The sequence below is a fragment of the Thermothelomyces heterothallicus genome, assembly GCF_042370625.1.
Source record: "Thermothelomyces heterothallicus CBS 202.75 unplaced genomic scaffold P884_scaffold_16, whole genome shotgun sequence".
Classification (NCBI taxonomy): Eukaryota; Fungi; Ascomycota; class Sordariomycetes; order Sordariales; family Chaetomiaceae; genus Thermothelomyces; species Thermothelomyces heterothallicus.
Window position 1 is genome coordinate 304,799 of NW_027192577.1, and position 22,871 is coordinate 327,669.

At 58.4% G+C, this 22,871-nt stretch overlaps 6 protein-coding genes and 1 non-coding gene across 7 annotated transcripts; 1 reads left to right on the forward strand and 6 right to left on the reverse strand.

The window, feature by feature from the left end:
- Window positions 1-182: 182 nt before the first annotated feature.
- On the reverse strand, window positions 183-2,235 carry P884DRAFT_203505 (major facilitator superfamily domain-containing protein; the record flags this gene model as incomplete). The annotated part of the gene is made up of 3 exons (XM_069438506.1): window positions 183-670; window positions 832-1,071; window positions 1,155-2,235. The coding sequence occupies 3 exons, from the start codon at window positions 2,233-2,235 to the stop codon at window positions 183-185; spliced, it is 1,809 nt and encodes a 602-aa protein (XP_069296364.1).
- Window positions 2,236-3,074: 839 nt separating this feature from the next.
- On the reverse strand, window positions 3,075-5,156 carry P884DRAFT_245914 (RXT2-like protein). Its single transcript, XM_069440450.1, has 3 exons — window positions 4,928-5,156; window positions 4,564-4,848; window positions 3,075-4,489 (listed from the first exon to the last, which is right to left on the reverse strand). Exons 1-3 carry the CDS (start codon window positions 5,001-5,003, stop codon window positions 3,408-3,410), a joined length of 1,443 nt encoding a protein of 480 aa, XP_069296365.1. The 5' UTR covers window positions 5,004-5,156; the 3' UTR covers window positions 3,075-3,407.
- Window positions 5,157-5,585: 429 nt separating this feature from the next.
- On the forward strand, window positions 5,586-8,560 carry P884DRAFT_278632 (uncharacterized protein; the record flags this gene model as incomplete). The annotated part of the gene is made up of 3 exons (XM_069443206.1): window positions 5,586-6,652; window positions 6,986-7,036; window positions 7,393-8,560. The coding sequence occupies 3 exons, from the start codon at window positions 5,586-5,588 to the stop codon at window positions 8,558-8,560; spliced, it is 2,286 nt and encodes a 761-aa protein (XP_069296366.1).
- A 1,663-nt stretch (window positions 8,561-10,223) lies between these two features.
- P884DRAFT_245922 (concanavalin A-like lectin/glucanase domain-containing protein) lies at window positions 10,224-11,899 on the reverse strand. Its single transcript, XM_069440451.1, has 2 exons — window positions 11,467-11,899; window positions 10,224-11,392 (listed from the first exon to the last, which is right to left on the reverse strand). Exons 1-2 carry the CDS (start codon window positions 11,552-11,554, stop codon window positions 10,308-10,310), a joined length of 1,173 nt encoding a protein of 390 aa, XP_069296367.1. The 5' UTR covers window positions 11,555-11,899; the 3' UTR covers window positions 10,224-10,307.
- A 2,222-nt stretch (window positions 11,900-14,121) lies between these two features.
- Window positions 14,122-14,219, reverse strand: P884DRAFT_t116. The gene has a single exon. It is a non-coding gene; the product is annotated as a tRNA-Asp (tRNA).
- A 1,552-nt stretch (window positions 14,220-15,771) lies between these two features.
- P884DRAFT_278634 (uncharacterized protein) lies at window positions 15,772-17,664 on the reverse strand (the record flags this gene model as incomplete). Its single annotated transcript, XM_069443207.1, has 5 exons — window positions 15,772-15,856; window positions 17,014-17,102; window positions 17,139-17,190; window positions 17,253-17,341; window positions 17,500-17,664. 5 exons carry the CDS (start codon window positions 17,662-17,664, stop codon window positions 15,772-15,774), a joined length of 480 nt encoding a protein of 159 aa, XP_069296368.1.
- Window positions 17,665-20,438: 2,774 nt separating this feature from the next.
- On the reverse strand, window positions 20,439-21,656 carry P884DRAFT_278635 (Dihydrodipicolinate synthetase-like protein; the record flags this gene model as incomplete). Its single annotated transcript, XM_069443208.1, has 1 exon — window positions 20,439-21,656. One exon carries the CDS (start codon window positions 21,654-21,656, stop codon window positions 20,439-20,441), a length of 1,218 nt encoding a protein of 405 aa, XP_069296369.1.
- Window positions 21,657-22,871: the final 1,215 nt, after the last annotated feature.

Below are 22,871 nucleotides of genomic sequence, written 5' to 3' on the forward strand. Positions count from 1 at the left end.
TACGGCCTGCTCAAGAATGCATTGCCACTGTGCGGCAAGTCGCGGGGAGCGTACGAGAATACTATTGAGCTTCTATTCTGCAAAAGAGGAAAAAGCGCCTAGAGTGGGAGGGTTATCTAGTTCTACTCTAAATACGGAGTAAACAAAACAAAATTATACAAGATCTTTTTTTTTTTTTTTTTTTACCTTGCGCTCTCCGAGCCGTTAGTAACATCAACGCCCTTGGCCTCCCCTTTCTCGGCCTCCCCCTCGGCGGTCACGGCGGCGGGGGCGGGGCGGCGCTTCTGGATCTTCTTCCAGCTCAGGCCGCAGGCGGCGACGAAGGCGGCGCCGGCGCAGGCGACGGTGATGTAGTAGGTGTTGCGCAGGCCGTGCATGTAGGCGGTCAGGACGGCGGTCAGGTAGCGCGAGGCGTGCATGCGCTCGAGCACGCGGGGGATCTCGGAGGCGCCGCTGTGGATCAGGACCTGGGGCGGCAGGCCGGGCACGCTGCGCTCCATCTCGTCGGCCAGGCCGTTCTGGAAGACGGCCTGGGCGACGGCGATGAAGATGGCGCCGCCCATGACCTGGAAGAACTGCACGCACGCCGTCGCCTGCGGGATCCACTCGTGCGACACGCTGTTCTGCACCACCAGGGCGCCCGTCTGGAAGCCGATGCCGATGCCGAGGCCTGTCTCGGGAGGGGGAAGATGTGTTTGTTAGAGAGAGCACGGGTTGGTCCGGTTCGGAACACCCTCCGGGCATTTTTTTTGGGGGAGGGGGAACATGATGGCGACGAAAATGCAGGGGGCAGGGGGCAGGGGGCAGGGGGAGTTTGCAGAGTTGACGTACCGGCAATGACTTGGTAGCCGAACCAGACGCGCAGCGGGCTGTCGAGATCAAAAGTCGTGATCATGCCGGCGCCGACGGTGAAGAGGACCATGCAGGGCAGGACGAAGGGGTTGTAGTACCCGACGGCCGTGATCAGGCCGCCCGCCGAGACCGAGGTGACGACGACCGAGATGAGCAGCGGGAGCAGCTTGATGCCGGCCTTGACGGCGGAGTCGCCCTGGATGGCCTGGAAATACAAGGCTGGTTGGTGGTGGTGGTGGTCTCAGCTCGATTCCGTCCCGTTCAAAAGAACAAAGGAAAATGGAAGCGTAAAGTCAACTTACATAGATAATAGACCAGGGGGAAGAAGCCGGCGCCAAAGAAGAAGGCAAAGAACATGGCGCAGACGACGTCCTTGTTCTTGAAGAGGCGGGGCGGCAGGGTGCCCCGGTCGCCCCTCCAGATCTGGATGGCGGCGAAGACGACGGCCATGAGGGCGAAGCCGACAAAGAGGCCGATGACGACGGAGCTGTCCCACGCGTACTCGGTGCCTCCCCACTGCAGGGCCAGCAGCAGGCAGACGATGAAGGAGACGAGCATGAGGGTGCCGAGCAGGTCGAGGCGGAGGATGCGCCGGAGCAGGGTCGGGCGGGGAGGGCTGGTTGGCCCCTGCTCGGCGCCCTGGTTGTCGATGCGGAGGAAGGTGAAGATGGCGAGCATGGCGGCGCCGCCGATGGGCAGGTTGACGTAGAAGCACCAGCGCCAGGTGATGTGGTCGGTGAAGGCGCCGCCGAGGAGGGGTCCCGCGACGCTGGCGATCCCCCACATGGCGCCCATGAGGCCGAAGGCCACGGGGCGCTGGCGCAGGGGCAGGGTGTAGGACAGGATGACGACGCCGCCGGAGAAGAGGCCGGCGGTGCCGAGGCCGGCGACGGCGCGGCCGGCGATGAAGGCGTTGCTCGAGGGCGCGAGGGCGCACACCAGGCTGCCGACCTCGAAGACGAAGACGGCGGTCAGGTAGGTCCACTTGACGCTGAACATGCGGTAGATGGACCCGTACACGGGCTGCAGCGCCGTGGTGCTCAGCAGGTAGGCGGCGCCGTACCAGCCGATGTCCTTGACCGAGCCGAACTCGTCCGTGATGGCGCCCAGGGCGGGCGCGATGATGGTCTGGTCCAGGGCGACGAGGAAGACGGCCAGGCAGAGCGAGCCGATGATGAGGAACAGCCGGATGCCGGTCGGGTAGACGATATCGGCCTTGTCGCGCCCGGCCCCGGCGGCCCCGAAGGGGTCGTCGCCACCCTTACCCTTACCCTTACCCCCGTTGCCGGCCGTCTCTTCTTCTCGTACCTTGGGCGACTGCGCCCCCGGGGGGGTGGCCTTGTCGGCCTCCGTGTCGGTGGTCATGTGGTCCTTGTCGAGCATCTTCCGCGGTCTTCTAGATCGATGTGAGTTGTGGACTGCCGAACCAGCGGAGAGAGCCACGGGCAAACGACCGATTCGGCAACGCAGAGAGTGTTGCAGCGAACGACGTTTCTGGCTGCCGGATATGTAGTGTATTTACGTCCTCGGGAGCCTGTGATCGCCAATCTCCAATCTCCGAGCCGGGCTGGATATATCCAGCGCTATCTGAGCGCGCCAGAATTTTTCTACTGTGTAGCCCCCCTCGCGCTTGCTATTGCTCCCTGCCCACCCCCCCCCCCCCCCCGATTTCCCCACGTTCCAAGGCCAAGAAGCGGAACGGCTCTTTGCTGTGCTCCACCACCACCACCCCATCTGGGAATTGCTCGCGCAATAATTGGCTGGCCGCCCCAGCTCGGGGTGGACCCGTCCGCTCGGTGTTGAACGCAGATTATCCGGCCCTGGGGGATGTGTGCTTGGCTGAAAGCTTGAATAGTGCCGAAAAGGGAAATGAAGCGTGGCATTTGGTCGGTGGTCGGCGTCCTTGTTCCACCGAGGCCCAACAACTACGGAGTACTCCGTACGTAGTATTGGATCTTGTCAAACTGCAGGGATGCTCGCCTCGTGCAAGGGTCCAACAGTCGGTCTGAGTTGAAGCCCAAAACAACGTGAATGTGGTGCATTGTCGAGTGTGTGTGTGTGTTGCGTAGTGGACTGTAGTATACAGTTAATTAGTGTAGCGTCAATGTATGCGCATATGTATGTGCCACGGACCACGGTACAGTACAGTATGTTTGTACAGACAGACATACATACATACCTCCACCGTTAAAAAAAAAAAAAAAAAAAAAAAAAAAAAAAAAGGTAGCGCAGCTGTCGTGGCTCTCGGGGTTGACGACAGCATCTTGCTGCCGCGTGGAGACGACGTGTTGTCGGCCTCGTGCACCGTCCCTCTCTTCCCTCTCTTTCACACACACACACTTTACTCGCTCACACCTCCTCTCTCTATTCGTGACTCGTCATTCACCGGCCGCAAACCGTTCTGTCTTTCTGGGTTCCCAAATAAGAAACTGTTGCGGGGAACGTGGGCAGGTCGCAGAGAGCGGCGATCCGTCAAGACGACGACGCGCAGTCGCCCGCGCCGGTCATCGCACACATCCCCGTACGTACCCTCTCTCTCTCTCCGTCAGAGGGACTCACTTCCGATTCCTCGTCTTCTTCTGCGTCTGCGCCGTCTCCTCCTCCACCTCATCCTCGCCCTTCTTCAGGTCCTCCGTCAGACCCCACTCCTCCTTGTCGTACCAGTCCTCCCCGTCCGACATGTCGCGGTTCGGCCCGCAGTGCGCCTCGGCCTTGGCCCACTGCCACACCGTCCTGCGGAGCCGGTCCGCCTTGAGCAGGCCTTCGTACAGCCGCTTGGTGTTCCGGCAGATCTCCTCCTGCTTCTGAACGTACAGCAGCAGCAGCCGCCGCACCTCTTCGGCTTCCTGCTCGGGGAGGCCCAGATCGCGGTCCTGCCGCGCTGCCGGCGGTAGCTTGAAGAGCGGGTGGATGAAGAGTTCGTCGACCGGTTCCGCGGGCAGCACGGGCGACGGTGCGGCCTGTACGTTGGGCGGCGGAAGCCCCGAAGGCAAAGTCGGCCCTTCTCGGCCGGCGGCCGGCGCCTCGGCCATCTCCACGTCTGCGACCCCCGCCGCCGCGTCCGGCTTGCCCGAGGACGCGTCCGCGGCTGCTGGCCCGTCCTTGCCCCCTGTTTCGTGATCCGTCTTGCCGTTGACTTGGCCGTCCCTGCCGGCGCTCTCGGCCGTGCCTGATCCGCCGCCGGTGTTTCGATCGCCGTTGGCGTTCGTGTGTCCGTCTGATAGTGTGCCCTCGTTTGCCGCCGCTGCTCCGCTGCCCGGTTCCTTGTCCTGTTGTGTGCTTCCAGCCGCGGGTGCACCCGCTGACTCGGTAGATGTATTCTGGCGACTTCCGTTGACGCCGGGTGCCGAAGGTCCTGTGGGAACGCGGCTGGCGGGGCGGTTGAAGAAGCTCACGGTGTCGCTGAAAAGCAGCGCGTCGCGGTCATCGGGTGCCGTCATCAGGCCGCAGGGGGCCCACGTGTTGTCGCCAACCAGTTTGGTGAGCAAGGGCTTGGCTTTCCAGAGCGCCTTGTTCTCCTTTTGCATCAGATTGCGGCCCTGCTCGATCAATTCGTTGAGTGCCCTGGAAGTGAACGGCCGCGAGAAGGTCGGATGTGACGGAAGGTCGGTGACGGAGGTTAACGGAGCGAGTATCTCTGTCGTGTACGTAATCCACGCGGGTCAGCATTGTCAGTTGACGAGAGGCGCGAGATGCGCATGGGGCACGCACGTTCGAGGTGGATGGAGGAGTAGGGGTTCTCCTCCATGGCCGAGGCAACCGCCTCCTGGATCTGCTCCTCGTCATCGTCGCTATCAATGTCGTAGCCATCCTCGTCGATCAGAGGCGGGTTGCGGTGGATGATTGCTCGTTGGTAGCCGGCGTGCTCTGCCATCTCCCTGTACGCGGTAGGGCCCGCAGCCGACAACAATCGGCCTTGGTGAACATATCTCGCCCGCTTCTTCAGCTTGTTGCCCCGGTTCGTCGGCTGGTCGATGGACGAGTCGGAATCCGAGTCTGCAACAACGGGTGCTGTGGTCAGAAGGCGAGCTGCAAGAGGGCAAGCAGAACCTGCGTGATGCGCGCTTCGACTGACCGTAGGCTTTGCGCTTCAGCTTTCGCCTGAGCGCGAGGATTGTGTCCAAAATCAGGGCCTGCTGCTGTGTCGACATGGTGACTGCAGCGGCGTGTGCAGCCACAGCGTTTCTCCAAGTCGGGGCGTCGGGGCGGCGGTGGGCAACCGAGGTTCTGGAGGGCAAGGTTGATTGTCAAGTTGGTGGTTGCTGGCGCGATGATTCGAGTTCGCAACGCTACGCATGGCCTGCCATTTCAGAACCCGCAGCGGTCAGCAGCGGCCTTCGCGGTAGAGTGGGCGCCGAGCAAGTGGGCTCGCTACGTAGTAACCGCGGGTGCTCACTCAGGGTTGGGGTTGACCGCATGGGACCAAGAACCCGCGAAATGAAGTGTGCCAAGCCTCGATTCCTCGCAAGTACGGAGTACGCCCGTACTCATTTCAAGCTCCAGCTGCTTCCTGCTCCTGCTCCTGCTCCTGCTCCTGCTCCTGCTCCTGCTCCTGCTCCTGCATCATCCCACCTCCATTGCCTCTCGTCTCCACGCCCGTAACGGGTCATCATCAAACAGTCATCACACATAACTCAGGCACTCATCTGCCAATATCGTAGACTCGAGTCCTTCAGGGCATCACGCTGCCATTACCGAATTGACAGGGACAAATTTGCCCCGCCACCGCAAACATGTCGTGGCCAGGCGCAGACGACTCGCCGGGCGACTACGGCGCGGACCAGCACCAGCCCGATCGCCCAACCGACATCGCCTCCCTCGGCGTCTTCCGGAACAACCGGCTGGTCGAGCTTACACCTTCACAGGTCGAGCGGGCTCTGAAACTGATGAGCCGGCCCTTCGAGGATCTTCCACAGATGCCCTTCTTCGCGCCCTTGTTCTCATACACGACCGACTGGCAGAAGATGGAGATTGCCTACCCACTCGTCGACGCTTCCTTCCACGTCGGCCGGTTGCTGACACCGCCCGAGGCCGACGCGCTTGCCTACTATCGCGCCAAGTTCTGCTCGAGGGCGGCCTGGGCGCCCCCCGCCGTCCTCCTCACCGCAGCCTACCTCACCCACCGCGGCCGCTCGACCTTCCGCTTCCCCTTCTACACCCCAAAACCGGCCTCGTTCAACCCCATGTCCTTCCCGAGCGCCTCGATGCCGTTCATCTCGGGCCCTGCGGCCGTGCGACTGTGGCACCTTCTCCGTTTCGCCGCCTACGGTCTCATGTCCCAACTCGTCGTCAAAAACATCATCTACTCGTACGCCCAGACGAGCACCCTCGTGGGCGCCCTGCGAGACGACCGGCTCAAGGTACTGCGCGAGACCATGCCGCAACGCCGCCAAGGGACGGTGCGCCCGCATTCTCCGCAAACAGCCAACCCAGCGGAGCCGGGGCGGACGACAGCATCTTCGACGCCTGCGCCGCCTACGGATTTCTCAGCAGCGCCACAACAAGCGAGGCAACAGCCAAGGTGGGCACAGCAGGCGCCGGAGTCGCAAAGCGCGCCGCAGGATGACGACGACTCATACCTCTTTGATGACGCTTCACCCGTGGCACCCTCACAGAGGCAGACCCCTCCGTCCGGATCCCGTCCGTCATCCGGAGGTGGCTCCGCTTGGGACAGAATTAGAGAGCGGGCAAGGTCAGAGGAAGGCGCAGCGTGGAACCCGGGCCAGCAACAGGACGGCATGCCGGCCGGCCGGCAACGTGGCGAACAGTACACTTACACGCATGCCGACCAGGAAAAGGCGTACGCGAGGGAACAGGCGCAAAAAGAGTTCGACGCTATGCTGGAGCGGGAGCGGCGCGGCATGGGCGAATCCGGCAGCCGCAATTGATGGTGAAGTGGGAGCGTGTACGGATACCGGATGGATCACTTTGTTACGACTACACTGTACGCCTGCCTGTCTTAGGATCTGAAGCGGGGACCGACTGGCTCGTGTTAGCGGCGCATCAAGTACCTGCACGATGCCGTCATCCGGTGCCTCCGTAATCTCATTAGTTGGTCTTCGCCTTTTCTGTGCCGTGCTGGAATTGCAAAGGGAGAAAGAATTGTCAGCGAAAACAATACCAGACACTGAAGCGATCGCGAGACGACCATGAATGGGTACCTACGGATCGCGTTTGAGCCTTTGTGGAGGGGGGGACGATAGTTACACGCAGTACTCCGTATCCCCCGAAGCCCCGAACTCGATTGGTTAGCCCAAGCCGGGGGTCGCAATCCTCATACAGAGAGCACGCACACGCACCACCGGGGGTGGTGGACCTTGACCCCTGTCCAACAATGCCTGTCAGCGATGATCATTTGATGGAAAGGCCGGCCGTCGTCCCAAAGTTGGCTGTGGGCGGGACGGCCCTCCGTCCCCAGGAAACTCGCTCCTGCGGTCAGGCCCTTTTTTTTTTTTTCTTTTTTCTTCTTCTTTTTTTTGCGGGTTGACTACGTTCGTTGTGTAAAGTAGTATACATACGGAACTACACTGGGGACCCGAGGGGGGCCTCGAGCGACGCGAACGCGAACGCGAGCGGACAAAGCCTCCAACTCGCCATGGCTTCTGAGACGAGCTCCCTTCCAAGCACGGCGACTCCCCCGCCAGTGGCCGTACGCGAGGCGACCGAGGGGCGAATCCCGCTCACCACGACCTTCACCCCTTCGGCGACCGACTGCGGCGGCATCTACCTGCCGAGCTCCCTGATGGTCTACGTGATCGACAATGAGCCGTCGTGCCTGCCGACCGGCTTCTCCACCTCGGACTCGTCCTTCTTCTATTCCCCCGGCATCGCCTGCCCGTCGGGCTACTGGACCGCCTGCCACGACACGACGGGCGCGTCGTCCATCACGACTGTCACCTGCTGCCCCACCTACGGCGACATCTCGCTCTCGTGCGTGCCCAACCCGGAGGACCTCCGGAACGTCTGGGAGACCCTCTTCTGCACCTGGATCGCCCCGCCCTCCCCCGGCACCGTCATCACCGTGACCGAGTCGTCCAACGGCGGTCGCACCTCCACCGTCACCGAGTCCGTCGCCTCTCCCGGTGGCGTCAATGCCTATGGCGTCCGCATGCTCTACCAGGCCAGCGACCTGCAGACCTCCACCTCCACCACCTCGACCACCAGCACCGCCACCACCAGCACCGCCACCGCAAGCACCGCCACCGCCAGCACCGACGGCACCAGCACCACCAGCAGCCCCACCGGCTCCGGCCCTTCCCAAACAACGACCCCGGACGCCGACTCCACCGGGGGGCTCTCAGAGGGCGCCAAGGCAGCAATAGGCGTGGTGGTGCCCGTGGTGGTGCTCGGCGCGGTGCTGCTGGGCCTGGCGCTGTGGTGGCGCCGGCGGAAGCGCGCGCAGCAACAGCAGCGGGAGCAGTATCCGTCACAGTACCCGCCGCCGAACGCCCTGGCCGAGATGCCGGGGTACCAACAACAACAACAACAACAACAACTACAACTACTACAACTACAACAACAACAACCCGGGGCGCCGCCGCCCAAGAGTGGTGATGGCTGGAACAAGTCGGCGGAGTATTACTATTACGGCGGCGCCGCCCCGCCTCAGGGGCCGCACGAGCTTCCGGGGTCTCGGGACCAGCCGTCCGAGATGCCGAGCACGATGCAGGCGGTGGAGCTGCCGTCGTCGCGGACGTATCCGAAGTGAAGGAGGGAACCGGTGAAGTTGGGAGCGAGGAAGGGATCGGGTAGTTTTTTTTTCGGTGTTTCTGTGGTGTATATATTTTATATTCGGCCCTAGATTTCTTTTTAACCTTATTTATCTTCTCTTCAGGGGCATGGCGTGGACATTGTATAATACAGAAGTGGAAATGTTCAGGAGTTAATGGAAAACCGAGCTCGAGAAAGCAATGGGATGATGGGCACAGCGCCTCGACGAGAGTGAAGAGCAGAGCCTCAACTACCCACCGAGGGGGAAGAAAGAAAGAAGGAAGGGGGAGGGGGGTGGGTGGTCACCAGGCCATGTTAGGGCAACTCACGTCTAGTATCTGAACAGAAGACCACTGTCCTGTCCTCATTCGCCTTGTCACGGGCACTACGCGCTCCCGATGCTATTTTGTTTCCAGATACCACGAGGAAGACAACAATGTGCCAACCATGTCGGCGAAAACGTGAGCCGAGAAACTCTCCACGGCCCCTGGTCATGCCATCATCCTCTCTACACTAACCGAACTCGTCTAATAAGCCATCCTCTAATCCTCTCCCACCACCCCCTTAACCCCGGCCCCCTTCGGCTATGCCACCACGTTCACAATCATCCGATGTGTTGTGTGTGGGCTGTTCTCGCGAGCGCACTAGCTCGTTTCCGCCGCGTCCGGCGAGCGGCACCTGCGTTGTGGATGCGTCCTCTTCTGAAAGCCTGCTGGCGCCCCTGAGGGAGGGTCAAGTTCACGCTGGCATGGCCTTGATGTCTGTAGGTTCCTACGAGTTAGAGGTCTGTTGCTAGATGACGGATAGATAGGCATATCTCTCACGAGAACCCACTACTGCTTCGTGGGGATGAGACAGCAATCTATATATCCCCCTAAACGGTCTCGTAGTGCACTGCAGAACTCCGTATGAGGGAGTAACCCCCCAAGCATTATCAACTTCATCAGTCGAACCATTCAGAGGTCACAGCACTCTGGGCAAAGTTGAAATCTGCTTCCGATGCCGTCTAGGATATGCACTATCTACAGTCCAGGTGAGTCTAGTTGAGTATGGAATAATGCACCGCTAGCGGCCCATCGCGCAAGGACAAAACAACAAACAAACAAACCGCTCCTTTCGAGGTATCCATCGATCAGGTATCAACCAAAGAAGCCGTCTCCATCGCCAACAATGAAACCTCAGCACTCCGAATCAGAGAAGTAAGCCACACAAAACCCGTCACAACAAAAACCAATTCCATTCCACCGCCCCGCCAGAGCTCCTTTCTCATAACCTCATTCGTCACCATCTCCCATGCGTCAGCCAAACAAAAGAGCCTCTGGCGTACCATTATCTGTTTTTCATCCGAGACTCGCGCTCACATCTCACCATGAAAACCTTGTTGTCTTTGATCTTGTCTTTCAATGGACCCGTCCGACGTAGCACGCGGAAAACAGAGTAGAAGCCACGTAACCGAGCACGTGGCGCGAGCGTTTGTCCTTCTCCTTCCCTGGCGACCGGCATTAAAAGAAGGGTAAACCATGGTATCAAACGTTGACGTTTCGGTCTCCAACTTTAACCCCCAATATATCAGGGTTTGTCATCGAGAAAGCGAAACGGAAAAGGAGCGTGGCGAAGGTTTTTTTTTTTAAAAAAAAAAAATAACACAGCATCGGCCCAGAAAAAAAATGGAGACGGCAAAGACCAGAACACCACGGCTGCCGACCTGTCCTCTCTTCCCTTTTCCGCCTTAGACGTCAAGCCGTTTAGAGGGCGAGGTAGCCAAAGAGGGCAGCAGCGCCCACGGCGGCCAGATTGCCAGCCATGGTCGGGGCAGCACCTGTGGACACGGTCTGAGAGGCAGTGGAGGTGGGATCAGCCTCATTGCCGCTGGTGCTGGTCGGGCCGCTGGTGGAAGCCGCACCGTCGGTGGTGCTGGCGCTCCGGGTAGCCGAGGAGCTCACGGTGGTGAGGGTGGTGAGGGTGTGGCCGGTGTGAGACGAGCTGGGCGAGCTGGGCGAGCTGGAGGAGCTAGGCTTGGAGGTCGAGGTGGCCTTGGTCGAGGTCGCGCTGGTCTTGGAGGAGGTGGTGGTGTCGTCGTCGGAGTCCTTGCCGTCGTTGATAACCTCGATGCTCTCCCACTTGCCGCTGCGGTCCGTGTAGTGGTACTCGGTCGCCTCCTTGGCGCCGCGGCCGCCCATGTAGTCCACAATGTGCAGGCTCTGGTAGTATCCGTCAAACGGAGCCTGGCTGAAGTCGGTCAGACCACCAGCCCAGTCGATGGTGCCCTGGGGCGCGTCCTTGCGGCCAGCGACCCAGGTACCGAGCTTGATCTGCATGGGGGACTGCGGGTAGCCGGAGCAGCCCTCGACGCCCGTGTTCTTGAGCGTGCGGACGACGTTGCCGTCAATGATCCAGTCGAGCTGCTCGGGAGTCCACTTGATGGTGTAGGTGTGGAACTGGTTGATCGGGTCGGCGACGGGAGAGAAACCGCCACGGTCGTAGGTCTCGGTGCAGCCCTTGCTGAAGTAGTTGGTCTGGACCTGGGTGGCGTCGCCGCCGAGCCACTCCCAGTCGATCTCGTCGAGGTCGTCCGACTGCAGCACGAAGCTGGTGACGACGCCCGTGCCGCGGGCAGCGCGCACCGTCACGTCAACCTGGCCGAAGAAGATGTACTTGTTGGAAGTGATGGTGGGGGCATCCGTCTCCTTGCTGATCGAGAAGACCGCGCCGAGATCCTTGTCGTACTTGAGGCTCGTGCCATCGGCCAGCTTGAAGAAGCTGTTGGGACCCTGACGGAAGTCGATATCGACGGGCTTGGAGCCGACAGCCTTGGGGTTGGGGCAGTCATCTGATGGAGGAGCAATCCCGTCAGCACTGGACAAGGCAGCGTCTGCAAGATGGGGGTAGGGCAAGGATACTCACCACGCTTGGTGGGGTCGCAGTCCGTGAAAGTCTGGGCAGAGACCAGCGAGGCCGCGAGGGCCACCGTCGTGAAGACCTTGGAAAGCATCGTGTTCTGTTGAGAGCGTGGGCTTTTTGCTTAGGCTCGGAGAGTGTGTGGATTTTTGTATTAAGGAGGCAGTGAACAGGTTGGTTCACTGGAGCGAATGTACGAAAAAGTTGTGTATTAAGGAAAACGCAGGTGCCAGTAAGGCAGTGAACGAGAGATTGAACAAGAAGCGATCGTAGCGACGCCACGAATAACTATTCGGGCTGGTCTTGCTTGCGCACAGCAACAACGACGACAATAACAATAGCAAAAATTCGTAATGGGATGGACAGGGAGAGGAACGAGATCGACGGTGCTCTGCGATCCGGGTCCCGTTGCACTATGAAGCAGCGCCAGTTGCTCCTTCTTGCTCGTGTCGCAACCCCTGCCTTACCCCCCCAGGCAGCTTCCATCTGGGGCAGCCCTGGAGGGCTTGCAGCCTGCCTTGTCCGAAATCCTTTGCCCGAGACCCGCACCACCCCCTGGTCACCTGCTCTTGCCGCCAAGAGAGCCCCAGAACAATGCACCTCATGACCAATCAGGCCCACGCTCGCCTGCCCAGCCGTCGGACCCTGAACAACAGCGGACCCTAGCTGCAGCGTGGGCCCTAAGCCACAAGTGGAATGTTGGCTTGGCAACCTGGGCGGGATGCATTGGCGATCTACTACTAGGGTACTACACTACAGAGTGATGCCAAGTCAAATACGAGACCTTGCCGACAACTGGTTGCGTCCGAGAAAGACTAACGAATCCTTCACACTAGTGAAATTGTACGTGGTAGGTCGCGGCGTCCCCGGAAACGGACGACAACTTGCGCCTTCCGCCTCGTGTATCCACTAGCCTGGTACCGCTATTGCTATTGCCGCGTAAGACTGCGGCTCGTGCAACTATTTTTACCGTCGTGTTTGTTCGGCGCTGTCAACTGCCTGGGAACACATGTGTGCGTGTGTGCACGGCATCACACTGTGCAGAGGGCAAGCGTACGCTGCCCGTGGTTCGGCGGCAGCCACATCTGTCTATTGATCGAGTCAAGCGTTGGCGTTGGCGCAGCCATTCAGGCACCGATTTGACTTGGCGCTCATTTCGTGTGTCTCATGCGAGCCCACCAAAAGCAGCACGGCACTTTTGCCCGGAACAACACGACCAAATCACACTAGTCAAAAAACCGGGCCGAAATTTGGCGCGGCGTTCCATTCAACATTTGACGATACCTATAGTAATCTGTACTCGTACTCCTACTACTATTACTACTACTCGTGCGGAATATCGTGTACTGCGTAAAGGTAGTCCGGGCGACGCGGAATTCACCAGGTGGCCGGAACTTTGCCATCCTGTCGGGTGGTATGATGGATCCATCACGTAAGTACGTAGTATGTCATCGACAGCGTTGCAACTTGTGCGCCGTCTCAGATGTGAGCCTCGGTTTGCCAAGACAGTTGTTCCCCGCCACGCAGAGAGGGTCTCGCGCCCTGGGCCCTGGCGCCCCGCTGAACCAGCCCCGGCGCTGGTTGCAAATCGTCGAAGATCATGCAAATCCGCCTTGCAGCGGGGCACGACAGCAGCCGACCGCCAGCTGCAAAGATCGCCCGCCAACTGAAGAGTGTGCGGCGTGGAGGTCCCCCGCCAAGGGCCCCGAAACAGCTCGCTGACGCGCCGAAACTCCCACCGAGCAAATGCCTGCCCATATCTGCCGTCTCTTCTCGACCTTCTGAAACAGTAGCAACGCACCACTCAGGAGCCAATATGACCCCGCCCCGTCTCTTCTCATCCCCCCTCATCTCAGAATGTAGAGCAGGATATTCCTCCTTCCGATCGCCATGTCCAGACATGCCGAGCACACTCACAGCACCGGTAGCGACGTTTCATACCGTCTCTGCCTGGTTTCCGATTTCTTGTCTCTTCCTTCAGCACCAGCATGAACAACGCTCGCGAAACAAACAGACACATTTCTCCTCTGCAACGTTTCATCAGAAGATGAGTATCCGAAATCGCCGAGGATGGCGAGTGTCTCAGTCCGACCCCCTTCGACCTCGGTCATGTGCGGTGAGCAACGGTAGGTGACATTCGTATATACAGTTCATCCTTACGGGGTCGAAGTGGCAAGCAAAGAAGGAACAAAGGAAATAACAAGCCACGGAGGCCTCGAAACTCGACTTCGTCTTCCCGGATCGCCCAGTTACTGTTATTATTATAGGGCTCTGTACGAGCCAGTCCTTCACGAACATCAGCCCACAGGGAGAAACTAGAACCTTTGTCAGATTGTCGGCCTCAGCCGTCCTCAAAACGACACATTGACAACTGGTAGCAAACATCCGAGATCAATTTAAGAAATGACTGCTCGCGCCTGTCGGTCGCGCCGAGTCGGGTCGAGTTGGAAGGAATCCCAAACGTTGCGGTCTCGTAAATGAAGGGCTTTTTGTTTCGGCCCGTCTCGTGTTGCTGCGCCGAAAGTCAACTACGCCAGGTGGCCGGGATTGGATTGGCCGGCCACCAAGGTGCCCCGGTTTGGCAAAATTGAGACGGTTGGGACCACGATGCTGTTCAAAACAGCAGAATGATCAATCTAAAAGATGAAAGTGGAAAAAAATCTCTCCCGCCGGGAATTGAACCCGGGTCTCGAGCGTTGCTTGACGGGGGAACACCCCACCTTGACAAGCTCACATACTATCCACTATACTACGGAAGACCTGTGGATGTGTTCATCCACCGTAGCTTGTTGGTTGGCGGTGGTGTACTGCTACACATATATAAACTGCAAACCCACTTCACCTAAGACTTTCCCCATTCTTTCATCGAATTGTCTTGTAACCCTAAACCTTCGGGGATCACAGGGTTGCAATGGCTGGGAAGTTGAAGGGTGCCCAGACGCCCATAACGGCGAGACGGCGGTTTTTAAACAGCCTGAGGTATGCTCTGTCACTGAGCGATTTGTCTCGCCGAAGGAAGCTCAAGGTCGCCTTACGCAATATGTGGCCTTGAAAAACTGCTGAAAGTTATGTTGCTCACAGAGTAGCGACCTATGTAAGTGTATAGATTTGCTTCGAGATTGCGAGGGAGAACGATGTAACAACAACAGCGCCCGGTCATTCTCAGGAGACGGGAATGTCGGCCGGCGCGAATCCTTGAGTAGGCAGCTAAGAATGCATGTCTATGCACATCCGACATGTAACATATTCCAGGAACATTGCATCTTTATCCCCCGGACTCCGTTCCGGAGGAGTTCCCGGGATCGGTCACCGGGGTGGGTGGATTCGGCTCCGGCTTGGCACGGCTGACGCCGGGAACGGCCGAGTGCAAGCGTGGACTGGACTATAACTACACCGAGCTTTACATCCGGACTTCTACGGTAGAAGTGGTCCTTTTCCATGAGAAGAGGGAATCGTCACCAGTGCGCACTAGAATATCATCGAGTAGACAACCCCGGGCAACTCGTGACGATATATATTCTTCAAATTGGGTCCTGGAACCAGTTGCAGGGGCTTGACCCATAGTTTATCTTGGCACTGTATCCCCTCCCTTGAATAATTATTTATATATATATATGCATGCTTAGAGGGGCTTAGCTCGCTTCTCGGTTCAGTCTCGGACGTTTTTGCCGTTTTTGAGTGATTTGAACTGCCCCGGTGTCCTCGGTATACGTCCTCCTTGCCGCCCTTTCTTCCTCCCAACTCCAACAGCACCCGGCCGACGATTCCGGGTGACAGCGACGCGTCACAGTCTTTTGCCACTGATGAATACAAATTACGCACCAGACATTCCGCCTAGTCCTCCCTTTCACGGTAGAGGGACTCTCTGCAAGACGACAAACAGCACTAGGGAATGACACCGTGCCTCTTTCCCGTCCCCTATTTCCCCGCCCCCTCTTCTGCTCTCCGCTCCCATGACGCTCCTCCCAAGCTATCCGTCAGTGGCATGCGAGAGAAAGAAAGACTCGCCCGTCGTCACGCCATTTTTACCTGCGCACATGGTGTCTCGGCCGTCTTCTGATGGTGTGCGAGCCATTCCACCGTTACACAAAAGCATTAAGGCCCAAGCCATGTCTCGGGGTAGACCAACCTGGAGGGAGAACGTCCATCCGCTGCTGTTAAACAGGCGCGTTGGGAACCGAAAACGACCCGTGCCTCATGCGGTAACACAACAGCAGGAACCTGACGCCTGACAGCAACCCCTAATGCTGATGGTGCTGTTACACACGACTCGCCCACATTGTTGTATTCCCAAAGACGCATAACCTCATATCAATGGACGCGGGGTATGTACCGCGTGCTCTGAACCTCGAGCTGCAGGCCGGAGTCCATGATGACCGCACCTGGTGCCCTCGCTCTGTAATCGGGTTGACTGTCAGCATTTCATCCTTTTTTTTTTCATTTTGCGTCTGATGTGCATGGACGACCGCTGTACGGGGGAGAGGGGCTTACCCTTCATAGCTCGGTAGCTAGCTCTCGCTGAACTTGAACACAACCACCATTGCCGAAGCCTAAATCCCCCATACTCCGGTTCCCGATGAGCACGTCCTACAGCGGTAAGCTAGCAGAGGCTGTCACATCACGGAACGTGGCTAGCAATTGGGAGAGCCCAACGACGGTCTGCCCAACCACGATTCGCAACAAGGTTGGAAGGAGGAATATCGTTTCTATGGACATGAATATCGGCAACGTAAAAGTCCTTCTTAGTCAGGAACCCCCCGCGTCTTTAGGTGCGCGTACCTGACCCACGCCATTGTCTCTCTCCTCCGTTGTTCATCATATCAATTTGTACTAACGTTAGTTGGCGCATGCTTGTGGCGGCATGTTCCAGTTTGGTGGCATCTCTTGGTTTGTATATCGAAAGCCGGTAACGTCCAAGGCTGTTTAGCTTGTGTGGAACTCCATGCCATGGTTGAAGAAGAGCTTCGAGAGGGCTGCTGTCTATCACAGGGGTTCGAGAGAGCCGCGTATCGTCCTGTCGAACTTCCAGTGTTGTTGGACAAGGTTTCGTGGTGAATCACCTGCCACATGGCAGAGGGCCGGTCAAGGTTGCAGTGGTGCAACATACTGCTGGTGTTGGCGTAGACCTGGGTTAAGAGCTGAATTAAGTTGCAACAAGGGGACAAACGCTGACCAGTTGATATCTGAAAAGGTCCTGTTGCATACCGATGGCTGGAAGCGCGCCAGCCGGAGATGCCAAAAGGTTCCTCACAAAGCATCATGCTGTCCCTCGTTAGCCGCGGCGTAGCAGTCCAACAAAGCAGAACTACAGTCCGACGGCCGCTTCCCCGGTTTTCGTTTGAGATTCGGTTGCGAGGAAAATTGACAAAGCTTGCGTTGACAGTCACCTGGTGAGATTGATAGCGGTACAAAGGATCGGTAAATCTTATCCCTCCATACAGCGCCTTGTCCGTGACATTGACTGCGTATACAGCAAGGAGTAATGAGGGATCCAAGGTTTAGTTTCAGAAAGGCCGGCGGGGGGCGGGAGGGGGTTCTGCCGCTGCTGCGGACTCAGACTGAAGATCCGGAAGGTACTGGCCCGGGTTCTCCCAGTGTCCTCGGCGCAGTAGAAACCGAACCCCTGTCCCAGCGACATTAGTCTACGGTCCGCAAGCCTCTCAAGGTCCTGCGCTCACGCATGGAGAGAGAGGCCACGTATGGCCGGTGCTCAGGTGCGAACGGAGGTTGCTGAACCTTGATGATCAGCTGTTGGTCCATCGGGAGGTAACATGGATATCAGGCGCACATACGCCGTGACGGCGGAACCCGTGATAGAGGCACCATCTACATGGCAACACCGTTCCACGCACTGTGAGGCAATCCATAAACTCCTGATCAACTGTTAGAAAACGATTAACTGGTTGGGGAAATGGTTGGTACATGGGACATGCATGAGACCTTTGGGCTTATGGTACGAAACATCATCGGTCTGTACTTGGTCCATGGCTCGGATAATGTTAATGCGAGTACGTAAAGGTCATTGGGAGCAGCTCAGACCAGCCACTCAGCCTGTTGCTGCGGCGGAGCGAAGAGTTCCACTGGGCCCCCTCCCCGAATCCATGACGTGCTGGTGTTAAACCTCGCCGGTGCTTGGCCTGTGTTTTTGTTGATGCCCATCTCGATACGGACGACCGGAACAAGGGTGGCGGTAGGGGCAGGCATTGACTGAACGCCCGCCCGTGAAGAGCTGCGCTGATACAGACTGCAGCCCTCCACACTCTGTTCCGTGATACACGGCGGTAGTGTATGATGCCTTGTCAGGCACCCAGATTGGGGGTAGAGGAAGAGGAGCGGGGGTCAGCAAGGGAACTGCCAGGTTCGCGCAACCGCGATGGGTTAGTTTCGGTCGTTTTCTCACGACGAGAAATTGTCGTACAAGCCGCGGGTTCCGCGAAAGTCGAAGGCCGTCTCCGCAGTGCAATTTGTCGTTACAACGAGATGGCGAACTCTGAGGCCCTTGGAGACAACGTTTGCGGTAGCAAGCTGCTGTGATCTTCGTCACAACAGATGCTATGCCTCTTGACTGTTCTCTTCTCTCTTTTTTTTTTCTTTTCTTTTTTTGTTCTGATGTTGTCCGAGGGCATAGTCTACCATTGCCTTTCGAACCATCTGAGCAATCGTGATGTCAGAATTTTGTGCTTCCAATCTGAAGCCTGTTGCCGTTCGTGGTAAAAGCCCGCAGGTTTGTTTGAGGAGGGAGAGGGGGGAAGGGCCAAGATGGCCTCAGGTTCTGGTAGATCTGATCAGCTCTTGTGTTGCAGCTTGAATCAGTATGTGGTACCTACCTGCCTACCTTACACCAGGGCATCGGTACCTACGCAGCCATCATGCCGTAATTTGATTTAGCCGGCTTGGATGCGGGACTGGTGAAGGAAAAAAGCGGTCAGAGAGAGAGCAGCAAGTCGTTTCTACTCCTCAATGTTCGCCTCAGCCACCTCGATTCGCCTCAGAGAAACTACCTTGGCTGACCTACCAGGTAGTGAGGACCACCGAATGGACCAGATTTAGTACGGTACCATGTCAGACAGTTGTCATGCGTGGGGGGCTCATACCTGTTCATTTCCGTGTCATGGCTGGTCATTCCGTTTGCCAGGCCAAAGTTGATGCAACGGAAACTGTCGCGCCTGCCTCACGAAGATCTAGTTTGGAGGCGGAAAGACAGCCGGGGGAAGGAGCAAGAACTCATGACTCATTTAGTTTGCAACGTCAACCAAAACCCCGATGCCGGGAGTGGCTTGTGCATTTCCTTGCAGGTCATTCACTACTTCCAAATGGCGCTCTCCACGAATCCGCATCCCAATCTCTTCTTCCGCGCAACTTGAGACTCCAAATGAGCCTCTATCTCTCTAACTCCCGTCGTTCCCTCATTATGCGTATACTCATGGAACATTGATTAATGTGCAACAACAAGGCGACTACTGAGTACCCCGACGGGCTCGAGGCATCGCAATCTGGTTCCTTGTTTGGGTCGAAGGTTGCCTTCCTCCGCTTCGGCCAAGTATCATCTACCGGCAACCCCCACTCTCAGCCTGATCTTTTGCCCCCCCGCCCGCCAGTCATGTTGTTGACGATGGCGCATGTTCTGTTATGAGCTTGCCGCCGCAGCCAACGAAAAATACAAGGGTGTCGACCCTGACCCCGGGAGTGCCCGCCGTGCCCCGGCCATGAGAGGGGAGTTCCTCCAATCGCGCCTAACCCGGCTGTGTGGTCCTTCGCCCCCTCTGCCGCTCGGTTGCCTCTCCATGTATGTACTTCTTGACTCGGTCACGGTACATAGGGAATAGTCTATACCCAGAACGTGTGAGACCTGCATGGTACCTCGCGGTGGCGCGCTCCGGCCCCGATTCCGAGAACCGAAGCGGCCTACATTGGGCTGGCCGACTTCCATGGAGGGATACAGCCGCAACGCGTGGTCACTCGACCCGTCCTAACACAGGTCTCTAGAGGGGCCTGACGCCGGTGCAAGCAGCAGTTTGTAGGCAACTCTTGTACCACTGGGGCGTACGAGGAGTAAGTGGTAGTATGTAACACTGCATCAACACTTCCGCATCTCCCCACTTCCTCCCCTCAGCGGGCAAGGCAGGTTTTGACTGTCTTCTCTCTCAACCCAGCTTTGAACGGCTGCGCTATGGAACGCGGGTAAGCTGGCGATCACGCTGTGATGCTACCCAAAGACTGCAGGGGAGTCAGTTTGGGCTTGCAACACATGTCGCTATCCCTTCGTAAGAGTCGGCACTCGCATGTGTCCCTTTCGCTCGGCGTCGGCTCCCTCCCTCGCATCAGAGGACCTCAGCCCGTCATGTCTCAGCGCGGGCAAGTGTGACAGTGCTGATGTGCCCCGTCCGTGAGGAGATGCTACTGCTACCATTACCACTTGGGAATCCGGGCCTTCAAGACACACGTTGGTCCGGACCAAGAAGAGACAACACAACCCAAGGAGCTAGGTATTGCAATGCTTCTTGAGGGAGGACGAAATGAGCCTGGCTGAAGCACAAAAACTGAAGAGCATTCTTCAGAGCACCTATTTGTCTGGCTGCCGAAGCAAGAGGATGCGTAGAAGGATGGCATATATATTAGAATAGAATAAAAGATGGTAAGCTCGAGAATCCACGTAATAATAATGGTGGTTTTTGATCCCGCAACGCCGAGAGATGAGAAGCCTCTATCTCTTTTGTTTCCTCCCCCCCTCCCCCCCCAAAAAAAAAACCGTTCCCGCAATAACCATGTCATGAATCGAAACGCCGAAAGTGTGTGTCCGTAAATCCCCTTTCCCCTTTTGTCCCCAGTCCCGTGAGGACTAACTACGTGATCATCACTGCCATTGATCGTCAAGAATGAAACGTCAAATATCCGACAACAAGCATCATATCTCATCATCAGAATGCAACAACAACAACAACACAAAAAAAAAAAAAAAAACGTGCATCATATCCAAATCAGAGACTCTTCTCCAGCAGGACGAGGTCCCGGAAGCCTTCCTTCCACTTCCTGGCCTGCTCCGGGGTCGGCCGAGGCAGGGGGCTGCGCGCGTAGCCGCCGTAGCCCATCCAGCCCTGCAGGCCCGACTTGACGCCGACGACGCCGCCCTGAATGGCGGTCCAGTCGCCCTGCGCGACCACCTCCTGCAGGGCCTGGGCCTCGGCCAGCTTGCCCTGGCCGAAGAGCTCCATCGTCCGCACGCACGCCCTGGGCGCGATGTTGGCCAGCCCCGCCAGGATGCCGTGGCCGCCCGCGATGAGCGACTGCAGCGTGAAGTCGGCGGAGCCGGCGAGCACGAGGAAGTCGGGCTGCTGCTGCTGCTGCTGCTGCTGCCGGGCAGAAGATGAGGAGGAGGAGGAGGAGGAGGAGGAGGAGGAGGAGGAGGAGGAGGACTCGTCTCCCGCGTGCTTGTTCAGGTTGCGAGTGGCGGCGGCGACGCGGGCGAGCTTGCCCGTGTTGCCGCAGGTGAGCTTGACGCCGACAATGTTGGGGTGGCGGGCGAGCTGGACGATGACGTCGGAGGAGAGGTCGAGGCCGCCGACGGCGCCGGGGAAGTTGTAGATGATGATGGGGATGGGCGAGGCGTCGGCGACGGCGGTGAAGAAGGAGATGACGGTCTCGGAGGCGGGCGCGAAGAGCGGGGCGTAGTACGAAGGGGGCAGGACCAGGGCGTAGTCGCCGCCGGCCTCCCAGGCCTCGCGGCAGAGCTGGATGGTCTCGCGCGTGCTCTGCGAGCCGCAGCCGACGATGATGGGCATGTGGCCGAAGCCGGCCTCGTCGAGCGCCTTGCGCGTCGTGGCCGTCACGAGCTGGCGCTCGGCGTGCGTCAGGTGCACCGCCTCGCCGTTGGAGCCCTGGGTGGCCAGGCCGGTGACGCCGGCCCGGGCAAGGCGCACGGCGTGCCGGGCGATCGTGTCCGTGTCGACGTCCTCGGTGCCCTCCTCGAAGAAGCACATGGTTGGCACGTAGACGCCCGGCACGAGCGGCCGGTGGACGTGGTGGAAGTCGGACGCCTCCGAGCTAGTGCTGAAGGAGCTGCTGAGAGGAGAGTGAGGCTCCGCTGTGCCGAGGTGTCCGGTCATGAGGCCCGAGGTGATCACGGGGCGGTACGGCGCCCTGTTGAACCCCGAGGTGTAGCCGCTGCTGAAAGAGGGTGCGTCGTTGTGGGGAGCCATGCTGGATGACAATGTTGGCTGTTGGTATCGGCACGTAGCGATGGTGCGCTGGATGGAGGCGGGAAAGACGAGAAGAAGAGCAGGAGAAGGAGTGCGGGAGGATGGCTTGTGACGACTGGAGAAGATGAGGGAGGCAGGTGCTCGGAACCGAGGAAAGGGGATGAGAGTATTTGTATACATGACGAGTCGGGAAGGGAGAAGGGGTTGACGACGGGAACGAAGAGTTGTCGAGAACAGGAATTAGGGGGCGAGACGAAGAGCGGCGGTCGTGGATGACCATGACCAGGATCAAGGCATGGTCCGATGCCCAAAAATACCGGTGTATGTGCGCTAACTTCTTCTCGCTCCTCTTGTTGTGCTGGAGCCCCCCATGCATCGAGTATCGATGTACGTATGTATGTACATGGTGCGCATACACGATGGGCCCAGCAAGCGACATCTATTGAAAGGTCCATTCCTACCCCACGAACTGGGCCCGACAATAGCGCTGCCATGCGGCTCCCAGCAACGGCATTGACTTGCGATGGTACCGTGGTACGAATGTGTATGTACTGTACACTACGTTGTACGTTGTACTTTGTACACTGTCTTTTATGTCCAAGCCTAGAAGTTGCTGGGACTGTGTATGTTTTGGCGTCTATCCCGGCGAGGTCGCCGCACCCACCTCTCTCTAGCCTGGCAAGGGGGAGAAAAAGATGTTTGGCCCGGGGGGGGGGGGGGGGGGGGGGGGGTTGCGCCCGTTGGGGGTTGGTGCGGGAGCCGTCGTCGTTCTTGGCGCTCCCCCGCTGTGGATGTATGTACCTGCGCACAGTGCGCGTTGGAGGACTGGCCAGGCTCGCGAGTCCGGGGTGGTCCCTTGATCGCACCTGGCGGGCGGCAGGGATTGGGCCTGAGATCAGCGGCTGCCGAGTGTGGGGGTTAAGTTGGAGATCGAAGAACGACCGACGGGCCAAGAAACGGTTCAAAGCTAAACCGAGAAGGGAAGCAAGACGGAAAACCTGCTCGGTCTCATCAATGGGGCTTGTGTCTTCGTGAAGCTGTCGAAGTCGCTGTGCAACCTCCACCGTGCACATATTCGCAGAGGGCGTCTTCTTCGGGCGGGGACACTACATTGAGTTACCACGCGTTCTGGAACCGCGGAAAGACCCGAAGTAGGCTCGATGGGGACGGGTTTGGCGTGATTGGCAGTGCCGGCCGTTGTTTGTGCTTACTCCA

Excerpts from the sequence above, each read along its gene's own strand:
- P884DRAFT_245914 (XM_069440450.1), bottom strand. The coding sequence starts at position 5,003 with ATGTCGACACAGCAGCAGGCCCTGATTTTGGACACAATCCTCGCGCTC. Across the intron at positions 4,849-4,927 it reads GCTGAAGCGCAAAGCCTACG|ACTCGGATTCCGACTCGTCC; the intron begins GTCAGTCGAAGC and ends CCGTTGTTGCAG. Across the intron at positions 4,490-4,563 it reads CTCCTCCATCCACCTCGAAC|AGATACTCGCTCCGTTAACC; the intron begins GTGCGTGCCCCA and ends CGTACACGACAG.
- P884DRAFT_245922 (XM_069440451.1), bottom strand. The coding sequence starts at position 11,554 with ATGCTTTCCAAGGTCTTCACGACGGTGGCCCTCGCGGCCTCGCTGGTC. Across the intron at positions 11,393-11,466 it reads CTGCGACCCCACCAAGCGTG|ATGACTGCCCCAACCCCAAG; the intron begins GTGAGTATCCTT and ends CTCCTCCATCAG.